The sequence below is a fragment of the Mustela erminea genome, chromosome 1 (assembly GCF_009829155.1).
Source record: "Mustela erminea isolate mMusErm1 chromosome 1, mMusErm1.Pri, whole genome shotgun sequence".
Lineage (NCBI taxonomy): Eukaryota > Metazoa > Chordata > Mammalia > Carnivora > Mustelidae > Mustela > Mustela erminea.
The window spans coordinates 18,953,892-18,968,385 of record NC_045614.1 but is presented as its reverse complement, the minus strand read 5'-3'; the positions used below and the strand labels follow the sequence as shown (position 1 = coordinate 18,968,385).

The following is a 14,494-nucleotide window of genomic DNA, read 5'->3' as shown; positions in this document are numbered from 1 at the left end:
TAAATTTTAAATGGATCAAAGCATTGTATTAAAAAATTATAATGTTAAGTTAAAAAACTCTAGGTGAATAATGACCTGATTTTTATAGTAGGGAGGGCTTTTTCTGATCACAAAAACAAAGGAGGAAACCGTGGTCACCACTATTGAGAATTTGCTTAATTTTTCCTCAGTGTTTTTTTTTACTCACTGACTATTCTGAAATATTTGAATACATTTCTGAAGCCTTCCCTTCGCCCACCCCCTTCTGAGCAGCACTTTTGTGTCAGGTCAGATGCTGACTTAGTGTGCTTTCGTTATTGGGATGTGTCAGTCTGGTAGATACTGCCAAGTGAGCAGGTTAAAAAGACAAGAAATGAAGCCATGTGTGTTTTAGTCTGTATAAATGGACAGATTGGAATGTTCTTTCAAATTGGCCTTTTTCATTAAATTTTTAAGTTCTCCAAGGGGTGCCTGGCTGGCTCAGTCAGTAAAGCATGTAGTTCTTGATCCATGGGTTGTGAGTTTGAGCCCCACATTAGGTGTAGGGATTTCTTAAAAATAATTTTTTTTTTAAGATTTTATTTATTTATTTATTTGACAGAGAGGGAGAGAGAGAGAGAAAGAGCAAGATCACAAGCTGGCAGAGAGGTGAGGAAGCAGAGCCCGATGTGGGGCTTGATCCCAGGATCTTGGGATCATGACCTGAGCTGAAGGTGGAAGCTTAACCCACTGAGCCACCCAGGTGCCCCTTAAAAATAAAATCTTAAAAAACTTTTTAAGTTCTCCATTGAATTCATTGTTGGTTAATATTTTTAGCTTCCTCTGATTCATTGGTTCTCAGAGGATTTTGTGGACTTGTACAGACAGAATCAGTGAAGAACCTCCTAGGGGCCTAGTGAAAGAAAAAAACAATGGGAATCGGGAAGCCCTGGCTTCTGCTTGAAGCTCCACTGACTATCATAGTCAGCTCTAAACTTGGAGCACAGCAAAGTGTTTTTATATTTTGTAGTCTAAACTGTTTAAAATACAAAAGGTGTTTTTTATCATAGAATGTTTCATGTATTTTCACAAGGATACAGACGAATAGGATATCCGTTGAGGAGCCTTTATCAACATTTTCTAAGTTTTTTTTTTTTTAACTTTTTTTTTTTTAAGATTTTATTTATTTATTTGACAGAGAGATCACAGGTAGGTGGAGAGGCTGGCAGAGAGAGAGAGAGACACAGAGAGGGAGGGAAGCAGGCTCCCCACTGAGCAGAGAGCCCGATGCGGGACTTGATCTCAGGACCCTGAGATCATGACCTGAGCCGAAGGCAGCGGCTTAACCCACTGAGCCACCCAGGCGCCCCAACATTTTCTAAGTTTTATAGCACTTTTCCTACTTCAGGATGTTGGTGTTTTGTTTTGTTTTTTAAAGGTTTTATTTATTTATGACAGAGATACCTAGATAGATACCTAGAGAGGGAACACAGGCACGGGGGAGCTGGAGAGGGAGAAGCAGACTCCCCATTGAGCAGGGAGTCCCATGCGGGGCTCAATCCCAGGACATTGGGATCATGACCTGAGCTGAAGGAAGACACTTAATGACTGAGCCATCCAGGTGCCCCTGTTTTGTTTTGTTTTAATGAAATCTTGAATGAACTTTGAGACTTTATAGCAGATGCATTTCTAAGCTTTTATTCCATTCTTTCTTTTTAAATTTTAATTTAATTAATTTATTGAGTGGGCTCCAACACCAGGCTGAACTCACGACCCTGAGATCATGACCTGAGCTGAGATCAAGAGTTGGACACTTGGGGCGCCTGGGTGGCTCAGTGGGTTAAGTGTCTGTATCTTCAGCTCAGGGTCCTGGGATCGAGCCCATCATCAGGCTCTCTGCACCTGGCGGGGAGCCTGCTTGCCCCTCTCTCTTGCCTGCCTCTCTGCCTACTTGTGATTTCTGTCAAATAAATGGGTGAAATCTTTAAAAAAAAAAAAAAAAAAGAGTTGAACACTTAACTGACTGAACCAACCAGGTACTCCTTATTCCATTCTTTCTGAGAACTGAATATCCACCTTATTTTTGCTTTTTGGAATAAATTTATAGTCAGACTAGGGTTTCTTGTAATGATTTATCTTAACATGGTATTCTAGAAATACAGGATTTGCTTGGAGCAGAATGGAACCTTGATTGGAACCTTGATTTAAAAAAAAAATAATGTCCTAAGTTTAATTCGGTATGAAATGCTGTACTCTAAAAGTAAGCTATTTATTTATTAGAATTATACTCCCTTCACTAAATGCTTGTCAAAAATAGAGGACACCAGACTTTAATTTCCTTATCTTACATAATGGGAAGTCTGGAGATACTCTGAAATTAATAAGCCTGCAAATACAGATTTAAAGCTATGAAATTGATCATGGCAAAAATAAAAATGTGATTGGCAGGGGTTAGTGAGAGGAAGATGATTTAAATGCCCTAAACTTACCTTTCCTGAAGGACAGATCAGTGTTTAAAATAGGTAGATCAAGAAAGCATACTTACATATTATTTTGTGTTTTGGTTTTTTTTTTAAGGCAGTTAACATGTTTGTTAGCTTGACTGTGGTGATTATTTCTTAATGCATAATTATATCAACTTACAAATTGTACCCCTTAAATATATACAATTAAAAAACAGTTGCTTTGCATTAAATGACACATTAAAAGACAGGTGAATGCACATATATTTGATATAGTGTCCTTTTATAAGATACACAAAGAACTTTTACAAATCAAGTAGCAAAATGCAGAAAACTTTATAAATTGGTAAAAGACTTAGAATGACGTTTTAAAGAACAAGATTTCAGAATTATCAATAGATACAAAAAAGGTACTCAACTTTGGCTGCCAGGGTGGCTCAGTCCTTAAGGGGCTACCTTCAGCTCAGGTCATGATCCTGGAATCCTGGTATCCAGTCCTGCTTTGAGCTCCTTGCTCAGCAGGAAGCTTGCTTGCTTCTCCCTCTCCCACTTCCCACTTCCCCCTCTTATGTTCCTTTTCTCATGGTGTCTCTCTCTGTCAAATAAATAAAATCTTCAAAAAAAAAAAAAAGGTATTCAACTTCATTAGTCATCAAAGAAAAGTAAGTTAAACCCTGAATGTGGCATGTACTGTGCTCTGTTAATGAAAAATCAGACATTAATATTAAGTGCTGTTGAGAATGTATAACAGCTATATGTGGGGTTATTTTTAAATTATTTTTCTGTACTATTCGAATATTTTTTCTTAAAAAATAAATGTGTTGGGACGCCTGGGTGGCTCAGTGGGTTAAAGCCTCTGCCTTCGGCTCAGGTCATGATCTCAGGGTCCTGGGATCAAGCCCCACATCGGGCTCTCTGCTCAGGGGGGTGCCTGCTTCCCCCCTCTCTGTCTGCCTGCCTCTTAGCCTACTTGTGATCTCTGTCAAATAAATAAATAAAATCTTTAAAAAAAATTGCTTTGACATTATAGCTATGACTCCAGTACAGACAGTCTTGAGAATTCAAGCAGTCTGTCACTATTTTATGGGAATGCAGCTAATTGTTAAAGAAAATAAATTTGGGGAAATGTAAGTTTCAGTTGACCTCTGCCGTTCTTTTATTTTATTTATTTATTTTTTTTAAGATTTTATTTATTTATTTGAGAGAAAGACAGTGAGAGAGAACATGAGCGAGGTGAAGGTCAGAGGGAGAAGCAGACTTCCCATGGAGCTGGGAGCCCGATGTGGGGACTCGATCCTGGGACTCCAGGATCATGACCTGAGCCGAAGGCAGTCGTCCAACCAACTGAGCCACCCAAGCACCCCTCTGCCGTTCTTTTATGATGGAGGTGGACTACTGAAATATGTAATAGCATAGTATAGAAACAGTTAATTTCTGTTCATATATCTCTCTCCTTTGTCCCTTTTTGAGCTAGAAGGGTAAGTGTGATTAGGTATTTAGAGTCACATGCTGAGAATTTTGTAATGTTGTTGGGTCTATATTATGAGAGCTGCCTTCTTCAGAAGGAAATTCCAGTCATGATGCTCTTATCAGAGGAGAGGTTTGACACATTCTATACCAGTGTGGTGAGTGTTTTTGGGTCACCTACACTGGAATGTCCTTCTCTGAATAGGTTAGAAAAGGATGAGTTGCTTGTCCTTTGTGGTGGTCTTTTCATTTGTGCTATGACATCACTGAGAGCTGAATTTTGAAGTCTCATAGACTTCGAAAGACCTCCTAATTTTCAACTCTGAGAGAAGAAGATATCTGAATGCAGCTGTAGCAGAGAGAAGAGAGAACTGAGCAAGGCAGATGGTCCGAAGAGAAGTGAGAAAGGGACAAACGAGTTAAATTTCAGATTAGAGGCCGTCAGCAAAGGCTTTAACCTTGCCCTCACCTGACCTGCACTTGCTGTTCCCTGCACTTCATTGTGCTTGGAGTTTTCCAGAGAAATAGAGGCTCTTCGGAGAGGAGTGGCCTAGGATTTGACTTTAGGCAGGACAAAGTATATGTGTTGTTCTTGTGTGTGTGTGTGTTGTTGTACTTTATTTATGGAAAGATATATTTAGAATATATTATATGCATCATTAAAAGAATTACTGTTGGGTCTCTTCTCTTTGAAAGCACCCAAATATAGCTCATGTAGTATATTTACAGTGTCCCACAGAAATGTTGCCAGTGTTAATAACTTAGTAGCAGTAAGAATTAAATGTTTTCTTTGGTCTCACACTTGTCCCAGATACATAGGTTCTTTTCTCAAGATATATACTAACTATTTACCAAGAAAAAGGGTAACATTTATGGTTGTAAGTTAGAGATGTTACAGGGACAAAGAGCCATAATCCTTCTTTATACATTCAGTTGCAAATCCAACATACATGTACATGTATGCATATATGTACCTACTGTGTGTCAGCCATTCAGAGCGTATTGGGACACAGTCTTGTCTGCCAGGAGTTTAGAGTCAAGTGAAAGAGATGAGATGATTACCCATATGCCTTTTATCTGTAACATAAGGCAGAACACCTGGGCAGTGAAAGAGACTGGCCTTTCTAGCCTTGATGCCCTTCTAGCCTTTCCTTGATGACCCAGGGAGACAAATCACTTTTTCATTTGCAATTGACAGAGAGCCCTTTTTGGCAAAAAGGTTGACATCGTCTGTAAGACCCTCCTGTCCTGCTGCTGCTTTTGTTTTGGAGGTGGTTCTGATCCAGAGAGGTGGGAACAGTATGAAAGTAGCAGTGGTAGGGCCCTTAGCAGTCCATAGATAGATTGCGTGGTTGTCCCCCAGGTAATTGAGAATTACTATCTACCCCTGCAGATTCATTCTTAGGGTAAATACCCCAATGAAGAATGTGACAAATTGATCTCTGAATCTTAGTAATGTCCTAGTAATTTAAAGTGCTACTCAGCTCCCTCCCCCAGCTAATTTTAATAATACCAGCTAGTACTTATATGGTGCTGTCTATGTTGGATTTTCTTCCAAGGACTTTACTTGTGAAGTGTGTTTAATCTTTATGTCAATTCTGTATGATAGATACTATTTGTCCCCATTTTATATACAAACTAAGGTTAACTAACTTGTCCAGGGTTTCAGAGCTAAGGAGAGATCACGCCGGGATTTGGACCCTGGCAGGCTGGCTCCAAAATCCGTGCTTTTGACCAGTAAGCTGTGCTGTAAAAGAATGTGAGCAATATACGGCAAACGGATTTTTGGTGTTTCTGGTGGCAGATGAAATATAAGTATATACTCCCTTTCTCTAGGGTCTTGCTACAGCTAGATGGCATGTGTATTCTTCACTCGAGGACATCGTTGGTCGCAGAAATTGAACATGTCAGTAGGAATCCCTGCTCCTAACTTCCTTGGTTGTCCTCTCTGTGATGGTCACAGAGTAATTTTGCATGTGACTTTTGTTGTCCAGTGCTTGGCTCTGCAGAGAAGATGGCATTGGCCTAGAACTGGGTGGAGAGTGTGTTTTCAGCCTGTTTCATCCAGTACTGTGACGCATGCCTTTGTTTTTTGTTTTCACTGTGATAGTTTGATTTAAGAAATGTTTATGGGAACAATTTCTAGATACTGTTAACTAAAAAAAGAATAAGGTGGTATAATAACTCTATTTTGGATTCTAGATGTACACAGCTACCCTGAATATTCCACTCTGATGCAAGCATGATTGCTCTGCATTTCAGAATATGAAAACAATAGCATAATTTTGACTTCTGACCATTTATTTTATTTCTAGGAACCCTAAGGACTCTGCAATATGAATAATTCCCTGGAAAACACCATTTCCTTTGAAGAGTACATCCGAGTGAAGGCGCGGTCTGTCCCGCAACACAGGATGAAGGAATTTCTGGACTCACTAGCCTCTAAAGGGCCGGAAGCCCTTCAGGAGTTCCAGCAGACAGCTACCACTACCATGGTGTACCAACAGGGTGGGAACTGCATTTACACAGACAGCACCGAAGTGGCTGGGTCTTTGCTTGAACTTGCCTGTCCAGTCACCACCAGTGTTCAGCCACAAACCCAACAAGAACAGCAGATTCAGGTTCAACAACCACAGCAGGTTCAGGTAAAAGGGAGATGTTGAGGTGCATCCTGTTTAATAGATTTTTATTTGCCATCCGGGTTTTGGTTAGTAGGAACATCACATCACAAATGTCCAAGGTTATTTTTACTAGGGGGAGTACTCTGGTTTTTTAAAACACATTTTATTTAACACAGAGGCTTTCATAGTATAGACTAAAAGTATTTGCAACTACCATAAACTAAAAAGATTGCAGATACTTGCCATTTGCTTTGGAGAATTGAACAGTATGGGAATTAGTGGTCTTCTGGGACTGGGTTTGGATGTGATATAGCTGTGTGTAACAGAAGGCTCTCTTTTATCTGTGTCACCCTGAACAGATCAAGAGCAGAGGAGGGGTTCATCTTACCTCATTATTTAAAGCATGACATTTGGAAGTTGTTTTAAAAGGATATAATATATTTCAGTGATCTTCATTTATTTTTATTGTTCCCTGACTTAGGTCCCTTGTAGATTTCTAGGTCTGCATTTACTATTTGTAATCCTCAGGAAATAATGCTAATTGTAATAAGCTTACAGAAAGAGAAGAAGCTTCATACATTTGCTGAGAAGGTCAAAGTGCCTCTTTAGGGCTTCCTCATCTGAGACTAACAGTATGCTCCATTTACAAATGCTGCTTTCTTACCCCTGTCTGTTGTGATTCTATTTCATTTTGTCTCAATGTTTTTTACACCAAGAGAATTGGAAAGGGTAGAACTTGATGGAGGGGCAAGGACTGTAGAGAGGTATGTTTGATAAGATAGAAAGACTGGCCTCTTTGCTCCTTAGGAATGCAGGCAGATATATTGGAAGGATCTGGGCTCTGGAGTTGCATTCCTGGGTTTAAGTCTGGCTTGACCTCCTATTTGTTGACATGATTTAAATCTTTTTAGCCCTAGATTTTTCATCTGTTAAATAGGGATAGTACTATTTAGTGATACTGAATGAGATAATAAACAAGAAAACATCTGGCACGTGGAGGAATGCAGTATTGTTTTTTCATTTTTGTTCTTTTTTTTTTTTTTTTTTAATTTTTTTTTAAGATTTTATTTATTATTCAACAGAGAGAGTGTGCACAAGCAGGGGGAGCTGCAGGCAGAGGGAGAGGGAGCCGCTGACCTCCTGCTGAGCAAGGAGTGGGATGTAGGGTTCAATCCCAGGACCCTGGGATCATGACCTGAGCTGAAAACAGACCCTTAACGACTAAGCCACCCAGGCACCTACCTCTATTTTTTCCATTCTTTGTAAGGTGTATAGGAAAGGTAGACTGATTTTTTCGTTCAAGAAATTATTCTGCTGTTACTTAAACCGTGGACTTCATTTTTCAAAAGGTTAAAATGGTTTGGGATATGGGCGTCTGACTAGTCTGTAGAGCATTCAGTGTGACTCTTGATCTTGGGGTCTTGAGTTCAAGCCCATGCTGGGTATAGAGCTCACTTTAAAAAAATAAAAGGGAAAAAAATGGCTTGAGATTTGAGTCTAAAATGTTGTTTAAGGGCGCCTGGGTGGCTCAGTGGGTTAAGCCGCTGCCTTCAGCTCAGGTCATGATCTCAGGGTCCTGGGATCGAATCCCACATCGGGCTCTCTGCTCAGCGGGGAGCCTGTTTCCTCCTCTCTCTCTCTCTGCCTGCCTCTCTGCCTACTTGTGATCTCTGTCTGTCTAATAAATAAATAAAATCTTAAAAAAAAATAAATAAAAAATAAAATGTTGTTTAAGATGGTGAATTGAGGTCACCTATTAACATCATCATCTTTCCTTAAAACCCCTGTAAATAAAAGAAGGAACGTAAATATAATAATAAATCCATGAGATACAAGCACTGAGCATGGAGCTTTGCTTAAGATTTCTTTCTGTCCCTCTGACGCTCCCACCACTTGAGCGCTCTCTCTCTCTCACTTAAAAATAAAAACAAAGGGGTGCCTGGATGGCTCAGTGGGTTAAGCCTCTGCCTTCAGTTCAGATCATGATCTCAGGGTCCTGGAATTGAGCCCCGCATCCGGTCTTCTGCTCAGCAGGGAGCCTGCTTACCCTCCTCTCTCTCTGCCTGCATCTCTGCCTACTTGTGATCTCTGTCTGTCAAATAAATAAATAAAATCTTAAAAAAAAAAATTAAACCTCTTTTTTTTTTTAAGATTTTTATTTATTATTTGAGAGAGAGAGAGAATGAGGGAGAGAGAGCAAGAGAGGAAGGAGGTCAGCAGGAGAAGCAGACTCCCTGTGAAGCAGGGAGCCCAATGTGGGACTCAGTCCCAGGACTCCAGGATCATGACCTGAGCCGAAGGCAGTCACTTAACTGACTGAGCCACACAGGCACCCAAAGCAAAAAAAACTCTTAGGGCAAATCTATTTTCATTAATAACTGGCTTAAGCCAGAGGGATTTAATTTTTCTAAAATTTTCTAAAATTTTTCTAAAAGTTGGCTTTGTAGGGACGCCTGGGTGGCTCAGTTGGTTAAGCAGCTGCCTTCGGCTCAGGTCATGATCCCAGCGTCCTGGGATCGAGTCCCACATCGGGCTCCTTGCTCAGCAGGGAGCCTGCTTCTCCCTCTGCCTCTGCCTGCCATTCTGTCTGCCTGTGCTCGCTCTCTCCCCCTCTCTACCTCTGATAAATAAATAAAATCTTAAAAAAAAAAAAAAAGATTTAAAAGTTGGCTTTGTAGATTTAATTTAAATAAAGATTAAATTGATACTGTTACTTACAAAAATTGATACTGTTAATCTAAAGTTACCAAAATCATAAGCTAGACAGTATTAATAAAAATACAACTGAAAATACAACTTTATATAAGACTTTGAAAAAAAATTTTTTTCTGAGTGACATCAGAGTCAAATATATGCCTTGCAGTTATAAAATTATTATGCAGGGGTGCCTGGGTGGCTGAGTTGGTTAAGTGTACAACTCTTGATTTCAGGTCAGATCTTGATCTTGGGGTTGTGAGCTCAAGCTCAGCTTGAACACCCAGCTCTATGCCCACTTAAAAGAAAAAACCTGGAGTTACTATACACACATGTTGGTTTCTTGGTCTCTTTTATTGGCCTATCTATACTTAGTTTAAAAGGATAATTTTTTAAAATTAAAAATAGCGCATGAGGCATAGGGGAGGTAAGTCCTGTACTAGCAGATACTGTTTGCACCCAAGCTGCTCTGACTGGAGCCTGTGCTTCTGCATAGTGCTGCTGATATACGAAGAACTCCGAGAAAGTAGAAAAAATAACCTAGTAAAAAAATGAACAAAGGATATAGTAGTTTGTGAAAGAAGAAATACATGTGATCATATGCATATCAGAAGATATTTCATACTACTGGTAATTATGGAGGTATAAATTTTGAAAGTGAAATATATTTCATTTAATAGATAGGAAAACATTTATAAAGATTTTATCCAGGACAGCAAGGGTATGGAGAGGATAAATTAGTGTAACTCTGGGGTACATAGGTGGCTCAGTCAGTTAAGCGTCTGCCTTAGGTGTAGATCATGATCCTAGGGTCCTGGAATTGAGCCCTGCGTCTGGCTCCCTGCTCAGGGGAGAGGCTGCTTCTCCCTCTCCCTCTGCTGCTTTTGCTCTCTCCATTACTCACTCTTTCTCTCAAATGAGTAAATCTTTTTTTAAACAATGCAAAAAAAAAAAAATTAGTGTAACTTCTTGGAAGTGGTTTTGGTAATACTTGTCAAATGCTTAAGTGTGCATACCTTTGACCTTGCATTTGTTTTCACAGGCATATATGTATATGGGGATATTCACTGCTGCACTCATTATAGTAGTAACACTAGAAACAAGTCGCTCAGTAAGGGAAATGGCAAATAATGGCACTGGTACAATTGTAGTATATTGTCCTATGTAGCCAGAAGAACAAGGTAGATCTACATGTTTTGACAGGGTAGGATGTTTAGCAGATTGCTGAGGGTCAAAACCAGTTTAGTATCTCTTTTTTTAACATGCAGAATGTAGTAGTTCTTGAACAATAGTAGTAAAGTTCAAAACAGTAATTGGGCTTGGGAGTGGGATGCTAAGGAGAAGAGCTCAATTTTTATTTGTTTATTTATTTTTAACTGGGCTCCATGCTGGGCTTGAATTTTATTTTAATTTATCTTTTAAAAATTTTTTTATTAACATATAATGTATTATTAGCCTCAGGGGTACAGGTCTGTGAATTGCTAGTTTACACACTTCACAGTACTCACCATAGCACATGCCCTCCTCCCCAATGTCCATAACCCAACCACCCTCTCCTTACCTCCCCAGCCCCAGTAATCCTCAGTTTGTTTTGTGAGATTAAGAGTCTCTTATGGTTTGTCTCCCTCCCACTCCCATCTTATTTCATTTTTTTCCTTCCCTACCCAGCAAACCCCCCACATTGCCTCTCAAATTCTACATATCAGGGAGATCATATGATAATTGTCTTTCTCTGATTGACTTACTTTGCTCAGCACGATACCCTCTAGTTCCATCCATGTCATTGCAAATGGTAAAATTTCATTTCTTTTGATGGCTGCATAATATTCCATTGTATATATTGAACACATCTTCTTTATCCATGCATCTGTTGATGGACATCTAGGTTCTTTCCATAGTTTGGCTATTGTGGTTATTGCTGCTATAAATAAACATTAGGGTACACGTGCCCCTTCGGATCACTGCATTTGTATTTTTAGGGTAAATACCCAGTAGTGTGATTGCTGGGTCGTAGGGTAACTCTACTTTCAAGTTTTTGAGGAACCTCCATGATGCCTTTCAGAATGGTCACACCAGCTTGCATTCCCACCAACAGTGTAGGAGGGTTCCCCTTTCTCTGCATCCTCACCATCATCTGTCGTTTCCTGACTTGTTAATTTTAGCCATTCTGACTGGTGTGAGGTGGTATCTCATTGTGGTTTTGATTTGTATTTTTTGTATTTCCCTGATGCTGAGTGATGTAGAGCACTTTCACGTGTGTCTGTTGGCCATCTGGATGTCTTCTTTGCAGAAATGTCTGTTCATGTCCTCTGCCCATTTCTCGATTGGATTATTTGTTCTTTGGGTGTTGAGTTTGATAAGTTCTTCATAGATTTTGGATACTAGCCTTTTATCTGATGTGTTGTTTGCAAATATCTTCTCCCATTCTGTCTGTTGTCTTTTGGTTTTGTTGACTGTTTCCTTTGTGCAAAAGCTTTTGATCTTGATGAAGTCCCAGTAGTTCATTTTTGCCCTTGCTTCCCTTACCTTTGGTGATGTTTCTAGGAAGAAGTTGCTGCAGCTGAGGTGGAAGAGGTTGCTGCCGGTGTTCTCCTCAAGGATTTTGATGGATTCCTTTCTCACATTGAGGTCCTTCTTCCATTTTGGGTCTATTTTCGTGTGTGGTGTAAGAAAATGGTCCAGTTTCATTCTTCTGCATGTGGCTGTCCCATTTTCCCAACATATTTGTTGAAGAGACTGTCCTTTTTCCATTGGACATTATTTCCTGCTTTGTTGGAGATTAGTGGACCATAGAATTGAGGGTCTGTTTCTGGGTTCTCTATTCTGTTCCACTGATCTATGTGTCTGTTTTTGTGCCAGTACCATACTCTCTTGATGATAACAGCTTTGTAATAGAGCTTGAAGTCTAGAATTGTGATGCCACCAACTTTGGCTTTCTTTTTCAACATTCCTCTAGCTATTCGAGGTCTTTTCTGATTCCATATAAATTTTAGGATTATTTGTTCCATTTCTTTGAAAAAAATTGATGGTATTTTGATAGTGATTGCATTAAATGTGTAGATTGCTTTAGGTAGCATAAACATTTTCACAATATTTGTTCTTCCAATCCATGAGCATGGAATGTTTTTTCATTTCTTTGTGTCTTACTCAATTTCTTTCATGTATACTTTATAGTTTTCTGAGTACAGATTCTTTTCCTCTTTGGTTAGGTTTATTTCTAGGTATCTTATGGTTTTGGGTGCAGTTGTAAATGGGATCGACTCCTTAATTTCTCTTTCTTCCGTCTTGTTGTTGCTGTATAGAAATGCAACTGATTTCTGTGCATTGATTTTATATCCTGACACTTTACTGAATTCCTGTACAAGTTCTAGCAGATTTGGAGTTGAGTCTTTTGGGTTTTCCACATAAAGTTTCATATCATCTGCAGAGAGTGATAGTTTGACTTCTTTGCCGATTTGGATGCCTTAATTTCTTTTTGTTGTCTGATGGCTGAGGTTAGGACTTCTAGTACTATGTCGAATAGCAGCGGTGATAAGGGACATCCCTGCAATGTTCCTGACCTTAGCGGAAAAGCTCTCAGTTTTTCTCCATTGAGAATGATATTTGCTGTGGGTTTTTCATAGATGGTTTTGATGACATTGAATGGGCTTGAATTTTTAAGTAAACACAAGGGGCGCCTGAATGACTCAGTCAGGTGAGCATCTGACTCTTGGTTTTGACTCAGGTTGTTGTCTTTGGTTTGTGGAATCAAGCTCTGCACTGGGCTCCCTGCTTAGTATGTGCTAACTTCATGTACTCTTTCTCTAAAAATAAATAAATCTTTAAAAAAAAAGCAAACTAATTTTGCAATGAAAGAAAAGTGCTGTTTGGGAATATTTTGCTTTGAACTTGTAGGTATAGGGCAATGTTTTTGTTTTAAGATTTTATTTATTTGAGAAAGAGAGAGGCCACGAGAGAGGGAATCCAAGCAGGGAGTGGGAGAGGGAGAAGCAGGCTTCCCACTGAACAGGGAGCCTGATGCAGGGCTTGATCCCAGAACCCTGGGATCTTCACCTGAGGTAAAGGCAGACGCTTAATGATTGAGCCACCCAGACGTCCCAGGACAATGATTCTTAATCTTTTCTTCCCTTTGAGACGTCTTATGTCTCTATGGATAAAGCCCTTTGCTCTAGATGCTAGACCGAAAGCTCCCTGATTTGTGGAGTATAACATTATACCTGGAAGGAGAGAGATGGTTACATAAGAAAAATCTTACCATATAGTGATGAATGCAGAGGAGTGAAACAAAAGCAGGTGGGGAGATCAGGATAAGCTCAGTGTGCTCTTAACATTGAGTTAAGACCAAAGTGTTGGCAGATGAACCATGGTGGTTATCTGAGGAAAGAGCATTCCACATCAGAAAGCCCTACGGTGAGAGCCTGCTTATTTTTTTTTAAATGGCAGAAAGACGGGGGTGCCTAGGTAGCTCAGTTAGTTAAATGATTTCAGCTCAGGTCTTGAACTCAGGGTCATGAGTTGGAGCCCCATGTTGGGCTCCACACTGGGTGTGGAGTGTACTTTTAAAAAAGGGCAAAAAGGTGGGTCTAACTAGAGTGCATTGAATGACTGGATGAGGCTAGAGGGGTGACATATGTATGTACTGTCATGTACGTCTAAACAGACCTGCCTTCTCAATTCACATGGTTAAAAGACTCTTTGCCCCATGGTACAGTTGACTCTTGAACAATGTGGGGTTAGGGGTGTTGGCTCCCTGCACAGCTGCAAATCTTCGTGTAATTTTTTTAAAAGATTTTTATTTATTTATTTGTCAGAGAGAGAGTGCACAAGCAGGGTTTGCTGCAGGCAAAGGGAAAAGCAGGCTCCCTGTTCAGTAGGGAGCCGGATGCAGGACTTGATTCCAGGACCCTGGGATCATGACCTGAGCCAAGGGCAGCCACTTAACCGACTAAGCCACCATCATCCCTCTTCGTGTAATTTTTGACTCCCCAAAAACTTAATAGCCTACTGTTGACTAGAAGTCTTACTGACATTAGCAGTCAATTAACAAATATTTTGTATGTTACATGTATTATGTACTGTATTCTCATAATCTAGACAAAAGAAAATGTTAAATCATAAGGAAGAAAAAATACATTTTCCTTTTTCAAAGATTTTATTTGAGATAGAGTATGCATGCGCATGTGAGGGTGTGGGGGGCAGAGGCCGAGAATCTCAAGCAGAGTCCACAGAGCCTGATGTAGGGCAGGGCTCAATGTCATGACCCATGAGATCATGACATTTAACCAACTGAGC

The 14,494-nt window shown here is 39.8% G+C and overlaps 1 protein-coding gene across 6 annotated transcripts in view; it reads left to right on the top strand.

Annotated features, from left to right (window-relative positions):
• QRICH1 (glutamine rich 1) overlaps positions 1 to 14,494 on the top strand; it is a 53,524-nt gene that overhangs the window by 4,992 nt on the left and 34,038 nt on the right. For all 6 annotated transcript variants that reach the window (XM_032319199.1, XM_032319204.1, XM_032319195.1 and 3 more), the window contains one exon: positions 6,203 to 6,532. In XM_032319199.1, the coding sequence (XP_032175090.1) occupies positions 6,224 to 6,532 (309 nt within the window). In that variant the 5' untranslated portion in view covers positions 6,203 to 6,223. The remainder of the gene's footprint in view (positions 1 to 6,202; positions 6,533 to 14,494) is intronic.